General features: G+C 26.9%; 2 protein-coding genes across 2 annotated transcripts; one reads left to right on the top strand and one right to left on the bottom strand.

Moving 5' to 3' along the window:
- Positions 1–4,984: 4,984 nt before the first annotated feature.
- On the bottom strand, positions 4,985–5,746 carry LOC113362881 (zinc finger protein 626-like). Its single transcript, XM_026605376.1, has one exon. It carries the CDS (start codon positions 5,744–5,746, stop codon positions 4,985–4,987), a length of 762 nt encoding a protein of 253 aa, XP_026461161.1.
- Positions 5,747–7,659: 1,913 nt separating this feature from the next.
- On the top strand, positions 7,660–8,924 carry LOC113364237 (zinc finger protein 311-like). The gene is made up of 2 exons (XM_026606729.1): positions 7,660–8,680; positions 8,773–8,924. Exons 1-2 carry the CDS (start codon positions 7,711–7,713, stop codon positions 8,799–8,801), a joined length of 999 nt encoding a protein of 332 aa, XP_026462514.1. The 5' UTR covers positions 7,660–7,710; the 3' UTR covers positions 8,802–8,924.
- The last annotated feature ends 1,941 nt before the right edge of the window (positions 8,925–10,865 follow it).

Genomic DNA, 10,865 nt, shown 5'->3' with positions numbered 1-10,865 from the left:
ATAAATATAATAATTAAATTTAAACTATAGTTATAAATGTTATTTCCTAAGTGGTATTTACATTTAGCCTTAAGGCAAAGTACACGATAAGTGTAAATAATCCTAAGAAAGCAATATATGAGTGCTCTTTAAGTATACTGAGTCTTGTTGAGCTTTATGATATAGATTATGCAATTTTGTATAAAAAATTCACGAAATTCAAAATTTTAATTTACTTTACGTATTCTGTTTAAAAGACCTTTCAAATGATTCCCCACATGCTATAAAAGTCTATATACATTTTTTGAAGTAAAACTTCTTGAGATTCGACACTATAGTGACAATAAAATTTAACATTTTTCTATATTAAATTGTATAGTAACATCAAATTTTATTTCAGTATTTGTATTCTATTCAAAAAGACCTTGCACATGCCATAAAAAGTATATAAACATTTTTTGAAGTAAAACTTCTAGAGATTCATTTACTACGTATTCATGAAAAATTATATAAAGAAATCTGTTTTTGACAAATATCCTTGACGTTTATTTCTTCAATTTATTTGATACAAACGTTTCATGTCTCACACGTTTTTATATTTTAACAATAAAATTTGGAAACTTTTTTTTTAATATTAAATTGTATAGTGAATATTGTATAGTATAAATTTGAATTATATAGTAATTCAAATTTTATTTCAGTATTCGTATTCTATTCAAAAAGACCTTCCAAACGATACCCCACATTTTAACCATAAAAAGACTATAAAAATTTATTGAAGTAAAACTTCTTGAGATTCATATACTACATATTCATGAAATGAATATTGAAAATGATATAAACAAGCCTGTTTTTGACAAATATTCTTCAACTTTATTTCTCAATTTTAGTATTCAATACAAAAGTTTCACGTCTCACACATAACATTTTGACAATAAAATTTAACATTTTTGTATATTAAATTGTATAGTTACATCAAATTTTATTTCAGTCTTCGTATTCTATCCAAAAAGACCTTTTAAACGATACCCCGCATGCCATAAAAAGTCTATTAACGTTTTTTAAAGTAAAACTTCTTGAGATTCATTTACTACATATTCATGAAAAATTATATAAAGAAATCTGTTTTTGACAAATATCCTTGATGTTTATTTCTTTAATTTATTTGATACAAATGTGTCATGTCTCACACGTTTTAATATTTTAACAATAAAATTTGGAAACATTTTTTTTAATATTAAATTGTGTAGTATAAATTTGAATTATATAGTATTTCGAATTTTATTTCAGTATTCGTATTCTATTCAAAAAGACCTTTCAAACGATACCCCACATGCCATAAAAAGTCTGTAAAAATTTATTGAAGTAAAACTTTTTAAGGTTCGTTTACTATAATTTTATCAAAAAAAGCAATTACAGTGCCTATTTCTGATAAACGTCCTTGAATTTTGTTTAATTTATTAGTATTTGGTATAAAAGTTTTACGTCTCACACATTTTTAACATTTTGACAATAAAATTTAACATTTTTGTATATTAAATTGTATAGTAAATTCAAATTATATTTCAGTATTCGTATTCTATTCAAAAAGACCTTTCAAACGATACCTCACAAACCATAAAAAGACTACAAAATTTATTGAAGTAAAACTTCTTGAGATTCATTTACTATATATTCATTAAAAATTATATAAAGAAATCTGTTTTTGACAAATATCCTTGATGTTTATTTCTTTAATTTGTTTGATACAAACGTTTCATGTCTTACACGTTTTAATATTTTAACAATAAAATTTGGAAACATTTTTTTTGAATATTAAATTGTATAGTGAATATTGTATAGTATAAATTTGAATTATATAGTAATTCAAATTTTATTTCAGTACTCGTATTCCATTCAAAAGGACCTTTCAAACGATATCCCACAAACCATAAAAGGACTATAAAAATTTATTGAAGTAAAACTTCTTGAGATTCATTTACTACGTATTCATGAAAAATTATATAAAGAAATCTGTTTTTGACAAATATCCTTGATGTTTTTTTCTTTAATTTATTTGATACAAACGTTTCATGTCTCACACGTTTTTATATTTTAACAATAAAATTTGAAAACATTTTTTTGAATATTAAATTGTATAGTGAATATTGTATAGTATAAATTTGAATTATATAGTAATTCAAATTTTATTTCAGTATTCGTATTCTATCTAAAAAGACCTTTCAAACGATACCCCACATGCCATAAAAAGCCTGTAAAATTTATTGAAGTAAAACTTCTTTAGGTTCGTTTACTATAAATTTATAAAAAAAAGCAATTACAGTGCCTATTTTCGATAAAGGTCCTTGAATTTTGTTTAATATCATTAGTATTTGGTATAAAAGTTTCACGTCTTGCACATTTGGATATTTTGACAATAAAATTTAACATTTTTGTATATTAAATTGTATGCTAAATTCAAATTTTATTTTAGTATTCGTATTCTATTCAAAAAGACCTTTCAAATGATACCCCACATGCCATAAAAAATCTGTATAAATATATTGAAGTAAAACTTATTTAGGTTCGTTTACTATAAATGTATAAAAAAAGCAATAACAGTGTCTATTTTCGATAAACGTCCTTGAATTTTGTTTAATATTTTCATATTTGATACAAAAGTTTCACGTCTTACACATTTTTAACATTTTGACAATAAAATTTAACATTTTTGTGTATTAAATTGCATAGTAACATCAAATTTTATCACAGTATTCGTATTCTATTCTAAAAGACTTTTCAAACGATACCCCACATGCCATAAAAGTCTGTAAAAATTTCTTGAAGTAAAACTTCTTTAGGTTCGTTTACTATAAATTTATAAAAAAAGCAATAACACAGTGCTTATTTTGATAAACGTTCTTGAATTTTGTTTAATATTTTTATAATTTGATACAAAAGTTTCACGTCTTACACATTTTTAACATTTTGACAATAAAATTTAACATTTTTGTATATTAAATTGTATGTTAAATTCAAATTTTATCACAGTATTCGTATTCTATTCTAAAAGACTTTTCAAACGATACCCCACATGCCATAAAAAGTCTGTAAAAATTCATTGAAGTAAAACTTCTTTAGGTTCGTTTACTATAAATTTATAAAAAAAGCAATAACACAGTGCTTATTTTCGATAAACGTTCTTGAATTTTGTTTAATATTTTTATAATTTGATACAAAAGTTTCACGTCTTACACATTTTTAACATTTTGACAATAAAATTTAACATTTTTGTGTATTAAATTGTATAGTAGCATCAAATTTTATTGCAGTATTCGTATTCTATTTTAAAAGACCTTTCAAACGATACCCCGCATGCCATAAAAAGTCTGTAAAAATTTATTGAAGTAAAACTTGTTTAGGTTCGTTTACTATAAATTTATATAAAAAAGCAATAACAGTGCCTATTTTCAATAAACGTCCTTGAATTTTGTTTAATTTTTTTATAATTTGATATAAAAGTTTTATGTCTTACACATTTGGATATTTTGACAATAAAATTTAACATTTTTGTATATTAAATTGTATGTTAAATTCTAATTTTATTTCAGTATTCGTATTCTATCCAAAATGACCGTTCAAACAATGCCCCACATGACGTAATAAGACAATTTAAATTTTTTGAAGTAAAACTTCTTTAGGTTCGTTGGCTACAAGTTCATGCAAAACGCAATAAAATTGTGTAATAGTAATAAATCACATAGTTTTTTATTCAAAATATTTACATTCCATACATTTTAATATTGTTTGCAATAAAATTTAACAATTAATATAAGAATATATATTTTTGCAATAAGAATATAATAATATTTATGCCTAAGCATATCACAGATATACACAAGCACTAGTGTACTTCCAATTCAGTGTTTATTTTAAAACCCAGTCTCTCTAAATATAGTACACTTTAAACGTTCCAATTATAACCAAAGAACCAATTTTATATATTGTAATATTTCTTTTTTGAATGAAAAAATGTTTAAATGTTTTCTCTTTATATATTTTTCATAACATATTTGTGATTTTGTTGAAAATATATTTTATACTCAAATATTTTGTTCTCATTTCATTTAGTCAAATTAATCAGGTTCATCTTTCCTATATTATATATTCAAATAAATCTTATCTAGAATTGAACCTGATGGTAAATATAATATATGTGCTACGGTTGATGGCGACCTCTATGATTTGCTGAAAGAATTAAAATTCTATCTATTTATACTTGTGATCATAGATAAACAAGTGATATTTATATAAATGATATTGTGATATTTATATAAATCTTATCTAGAATTAAACCTAAGAGTAAATTTACGTGCTACGGTCATGACAACCTCTATGATATGTTGAAAGAACTAAAATCAATGTGTTTTCAAAGCGCCCATCTATTTACACTTGTTTATCTACGAATTGTATATTACACACCTTCGCATTTGTGTCCCTTCTCCAGAATGACTATTTAAATTCTCTAAGACATTAAAATCTTTATCACATTATTTATATTTATAACTATTTTCCCCCGCATGAATATTTCATGTGTTGTCTCAAATTTGCTGAGCATTTAAATGATTTTTTGCATACTACACATTCATGAAGCCTTTCTTCGGAATGAATAGCCCTGTGATCTTTTAAGTGATCTTTTCGTCGAAATTGTTTATTGCATATCTCGCATTTATGAGGGCGATCATTGGAATGGATTTGCATGTGGTTTTTCAAAGTGTTTTGTGCATTAAATGTTTTATCACATATTCCACATTTAAAAAACTGTCTTTAGGTGTAGAGTGACAATCCATGTGCTGTTTTAAATTCCATGAAGTCGTGAAGCTTTTATTACAAATTTCACAATCAAATGGTTTTTTCTCTAAATGTATTACATTATGGATTTTTAGATGTTCATGTCTTTTGAAAGTTTTATTGCACACCAAGCATTTATAAGATCGTTTCTCAGAATGAGTAAGCATATGACTTCTTAAATTAGGCTGACTTTAAAAGATTTGTTACATAATTCACATTTATAAGCCCTTTCTCCAGAATGAGTCTTCACATGCAAATTCAAAGCCTTCTGGTTTCTAAATGCTTTGGAGCATATTTCACATGTAAAAGGTTTTTTATCCAAGTGCATATTTAAGTGATCCTTCAAAACTGCTGACCGTAAAAATGCTCTTAAACATATGTGACATTTATAAGGTCTTTTACCAGTATGAATCTCCGAATGTGTTTTTAAATTTGCTTGTAGTTTGAAAGCTTTATTACAAATGTTGCATTTGTAGGGACGTTTATCACTGTGTGAGCTCATGTGCCTTTTTAAATCAGATAATTTACTACACACTTTTTTGCATACCGGGCATTTCTTTTCAACATTGAGACTTTCATCACTGTGTATGCTCATGTGCTTTTTTAAATTAAATAAATTATTACATACCTTTCGGCATACCGAACATTTGTTTTCGATGGGAAGATCCATGTGTTCATTCAAGGAAGTATTATTATGTGTGACTTGATTATGCTCGAAGGTTTCAGATGTGGTATAAGATTCCTCTTTGATGTCTACTAATTCTTGTTTCGTCACATCAAACTTATTAATTTCTGATGAGCATGTTTCTTCATCCTCAGAATATGATTCTGATTTGATATTTAGTTCCAACGAATTATCAATTTCATTCTCTTTCATTGAAGATTCTGCTGGTTCACTTTTTATTTGGATCGTTAATGAATTTGTTTCTACTGACATGTTTAATATTATAAATTAATAAATAATGAATATTATGTAGATAAATATTTAGTTTAGTTTATTTCATAGTTTGAATCATTAAATAATCTAATTATTACTTATTTACATTAAATAATTAAATCAGATGACTGTCTTCTGTCAAAACTGTCAAAATGGCGTAAAAACATGGCGCTAAAAGGCACTAACTTCAGATTGATTTATTGATATGAAATTCCCCAGCGCCAAATTTAAAAGTTTTGACAGCTCATATTAAATAAAATATAATATTAATAATAAATTGTATTAATAATATACAGTTATATTATTGAAATATTGTTTATCTATAACAAATATTTTAACATAATTACGAATATATATCTCAAGTTTTTATAAATGAACTCCTAAATATCAATGCCTGTAGAAATCCTTGTCAATTAAAAATTTGAACAAAAATGCCTATTTGTTGCATATAGTTTACCAGTTTTCTTGTCTTCCACTCTAACTGTTCATATGACTATCTGTCTACTTCTCTACCTGTCTACCTCTCTACCTGTCTACCAGTTTACCTGTTAACCTGTTTGTCAGTCAACCAATTTACTTGCCTACTGATTCACCTGTCTACCAGTTTACTTGTCGACCAATGTACCTGTCAATCTGTTTATCTGTATACCAATTTATCTGTTTACCAATTTACCTATCATTTAGTTTTACACGTCTACCAATTTACCTGTCTACATATCCGTCTAATTACCAATTTACCTGTCCATCAGTATACCTATCTACCAATTTACGTGTTAAGAAAAAAAAGTTGAAAGATATTTGTCAAAAACAGGCTTCTTCATACAATTTATATGAATATGTAGTAAATGAATCTGAAAAAGTTTTACTTCAGAAAATGTATATTGGCTATGTGCGAAGGCATGGAAGGGGAAGTCAAATCGACCGAAGCGTTCGTAGTGGCTAACTTGGAGCACTAAAAGGGGCTAATATAAACAAAATTTTAAACAAAAACACATAAAATATTTATTTATTTCAAATTTAAATAAGATAATTAAAAATGAACCACCATGTCTGTTGTGTAGTGGGTTGTAGAAATACCAGCAGAAAAAGTGACTGCAAGTTCTATACATTTTCTACAGCTAAGTGGAAAGAAAATCAACGGGAAAAGTGGATCGCAGCGGTTAGAAGAATAAAGTAAGTATCATAACCTTATTGTTATAAAAATACAATTTGGAGTATTATGAATAGTTGTAAAATTGTTATGTTTAGAAAAAAAAAATTATAAGTCAATAAATTAACCTTACAAATATTTACTGCATTTCTTTATTTAATTAATCATTATACTTAACTATGTTTTAAGTACGTTGAAGTAAATTTAATAATTTCAATAAACATTCAGCGTTCACATTATTACTGTATCTTGTTTATTATTATTTATAACAATTATTTAATAACTTTTTTCTTTAACAAACATGTAAAACCCATGAAAACCACACACTGATACCCCCAATTAGTTCATATTTATTACGGCGCTGCATGGGCGCTGCAGTCACGCTCGGAGCGAATAGTCTTTTTATGGCGTGTGGGGTATTGTTTAAACGCTCTTTTTGAATAGAATAGGAATAATGAAATAAAATTTTGAATTTTGTAATTTTGCAATGCACGCCACAGCCACTCCATATAGTTATAAATCACTCTCAAATTAATATATTGATTTTTTAAGATTATTCATATTCATCTTAATGCAAAATGCGACTAATACCTTGTTATAAATATAAATAATCATATTAACTTTATTATATTTTAAAACATATGTTTTATTTTTAAATTTGAAAATTAAAGTATTATTATGAAGACATAACAGATGGCGCTGTTATTCCAACGACAAGTTCAGTTCATACAAGTGACAGTTCGTTCAACAATGGCGTCGTTCATACAAGTGACGTTTGTAAATTAATATTATGCAAAATAATTAAAAATAAACAATGGATACTACAATAACAAATATTCCTGATAATATATTAACACAATCATATCCTGGTGAAATAGTTGTCACAATGGATTCTAATTCATCCCCAATTTGTCGTGCTTGTTTAGCTGACAAAAACCTACAAAGTTTATTCATCGAACAAAAACAATTATCAGAAAATGAGAATTTAATCCTAAAAATGTTCATCTCCTGTACAGCCCTCGATGTGTCCCCAGACGACGAGTACCCCAAATACATTTGTGATTTGTGTCTTCGAGACTTGTACAAAGCCTACGAGTTTTGGACGAAGTGTCGAAACTCTTTACAGGAATTGGATAAACTCAAAGGTAAAATACAAAATGTGTATATTAAAGAAGAATTTAAGCCTTTAGATGATCAAAAAGATGCTGATACGAATATTTGTGATGATGATAAAGTTGTGATAGATGTGCAAAACAAAAATGTACATGCAAAGTTAAATAGTAAGGTTTTCCGAAAGACTAGAGTTAAGAAAGTTAAAGGTGACCAGAATGATGCTGGTATTGTAAAACAAGAATTAGACGATGTTATAGAATTGGATGTACTATCTAATCATTCTAATCACAGTTATCATGACGATATTGACAATATCAGTAATTGTGAATACAACATCCATAATGACATAAAAAAAGAGCCCCAAGACTCCAACAATTTACACAAATGTACCACTTGCAACAAAAGTTATAAATCCTTATACTACCTAAACATGCACAAAAAGAAACATTCCGGTGAACAAGTAAAACCAACCTCAAGTATAATCCATTTATGTCAACTATGCGGTGTAGTCTTAGCCTCCAGTAGAAATCTACGAGAACACCTAGAATCCCACGGTGATTTAAGAAAATATACTTGCAAAACTTGTGGAAAGTCATACAAAACCAAAAGAACTTTATACGCTCACATGGAAATCCATTCTATAGAAAAAAGACACACTTGTGAACATTGTGGTGAGAAATTTAAAGTCAATCATTCATTAAAGTGTCACATAAAACGTCGACACTCTAATGAAAAACCTTATGTATGTCATTTTTGTTCCAAGGCTTTCAAGTTTTCTTACAAATTAACTGAGCATGTCCGGCAGCATACAGGTGAGAAGCCTTATCCTTGTAAGGAGTGCACAATGGCATTCACAAATGCCGCTAGATTGAATGAACATATGTTGAAGCATACGGGGATCAGGAATTATTCTTGTCAGATTTGTGATAAACGGTTTTTGAAGCCCCAACATTTGAGGGTGCATATGGTTACGCACACGGGGGAGTGTAGACATAAGTGTAAAATTTGTGAGAAGGCTTTTAAGTACCAACAGATGCTGAAGAATCATATGAAAGTGCATAGTGAAGAACCTATCATGTAAATAGAAAGAAATGTAAGGAAAATTTATGTGAAAAATTTTCTAAAAGAGAAGTTAATGTTTTCACCAGAAAATCCAATTAGCTAAGTTTATATTTCGAGTCATTCAATTTTAATTGAGTTCAAGGTCTGAATCAGTGGTCAGAGAACCGGGGTAAATTGCCTCAAATGGGGTAAAAAGTATCTATTTTTAATTAATACTGTATTTGCTACATAGTTCTCCTTAATCTCTAATGATTAAAAAGTTTCCTGACCGCTGGTATAAATGAACATCTTAAAATATTACAGGCCTACAAAAAGAGGTTTGTTTATAAAAATTCACCAAAGTTTAATAAAATAATAAACATTACAGGCCTGTAAAAATTAATTTATTTTAGTTTTAAAATTTCAAACTCTTATTTTGACAAATTTTAAAAGCTGCTAAATTCTTATATTTATTGGTTAAGATGATTATATACACATATCATAAAGTTTTTGCAATTTGACTTAAGGCAAAATGCCACTTACGTCTAGTTTATTGTTATAATTGTTAATGCTTATATTTTTATTCGATATTAAGAAATACAGATTTATTTTTCTTGGCTCTTAAGAAACTACATTTAGGCATTTCTAAAGGGGGGAGGAACTAGAATGCTATTTTTCTCTCTTTTAAAGAATACTTGTATATTATTATTATTATTTGTTATATCAAGTTTTAAAATTTCATACTCTTATTTTGTCTTGACCTTAAGAAAGGGACAAGAGACACCTTTAGGCATTTTTAATGGGGGGAGAATCTAGAATGCTAATTTTCTTATTTTATCTTGACGAGCTTTAAAAGTTGCTAATTGTCTATTTGCATCTGTTCAGTTGATTATTTACACATATCAGGAGTTTTTTGCAACTTGACTTAAGGCAAAATGACACTTACATCTAGTTTTATTGTTATAATTGTTAATACTTCTACTTTTCTGTGTAGCGAAAGAAATACATTTATGCATCCCAGTCCTAAATATCAAGAAATACAGATTTCTTTGTTTTGTTCTTTAAGAAACCACCTTTAGGCATTTCTTAAGGGGAGAGGTTCTAGAATGCTAATTTTCCATCTTTTGAATAATACACTTTAACTTGTATATTATTATTATTATTATTAGACAAATTTTAAAAGTTGCTAAATATCTATTTAAATCTGTTCAGTTGATTATTTACACTTATCATAAAGTTTTTGCAATTTGACTTAAGGCAAAATGCCACTTACGTTTAGTTTATTGTTATAACTGTTAATACTTCTTTTTTTATACATAGCAAAAGAAATATATTTGCGCATTTCAGTTCTAGATATTAAGCAATACAGATTTCTTTCTTTTGTCTCTTAAGAATCCACCTTTAGGCATTTCTTAAGGCGGGAGGATCTAGAATGCTAATTTTTTCTTTTTTAAATAATACATGTAATCTACTTGTATAGTATTGTTATTATTATTTGTTATATCTTGTATTGATAAATGTTGACATAAAACACATTAAAAAAAAAGGTACAAAATATGTATTTATTAACTTTTACTTTAATAAATATAAATCTTGTGACTTCTCTAATTTTATTTACATTTTATTGTTTTTATCATTATTAATATTATTATCCTTAAATTTTTATCTTCATCTAAATAATTATTTGTTGAAGTAATTTGTGAAGAAAATATCACTTTATACAAATTTTTTGCTGTTTTAACTTCCCGAAGTAGAAACTTGAGAGGGGAGGATATAGAATGCTAATTTTTTCTCTTTTAAATAATACACTCTAAA

Source organism: Ctenocephalides felis, unplaced genomic scaffold, assembly GCF_003426905.1.
Source record: "Ctenocephalides felis isolate EL2017-DRISC unplaced genomic scaffold, ASM342690v1 CF-g0.4_SCAFFOLD_00845, whole genome shotgun sequence".
Taxonomy (NCBI): domain Eukaryota; kingdom Metazoa; phylum Arthropoda; class Insecta; order Siphonaptera; family Pulicidae; genus Ctenocephalides; species Ctenocephalides felis.
This window is presented reverse-complemented; position numbering and strand designations above follow the sequence as displayed.

What these genes read in the sequence shown, in the direction of transcription:
- LOC113362881 (XM_026605376.1), bottom strand. Translation starts at nt 5,746, where the DNA reads ATGTCAGTAGAAACAAATTCATTAACGATCCAAATAAAAAGTGAACCA.
- LOC113364237 (XM_026606729.1), top strand. Translation starts at nt 7,711, where the DNA reads ATGGATACTACAATAACAAATATTCCTGATAATATATTAACACAATCA. An exon ending in ACACACTTGTGAACATTGTG is followed by an intron (nt 8,681 to 8,772) that starts GTGAGAAATTTA and finishes TTTTGTTCCAAG; the next exon opens with GCTTTCAAGTTTTCTTACAA.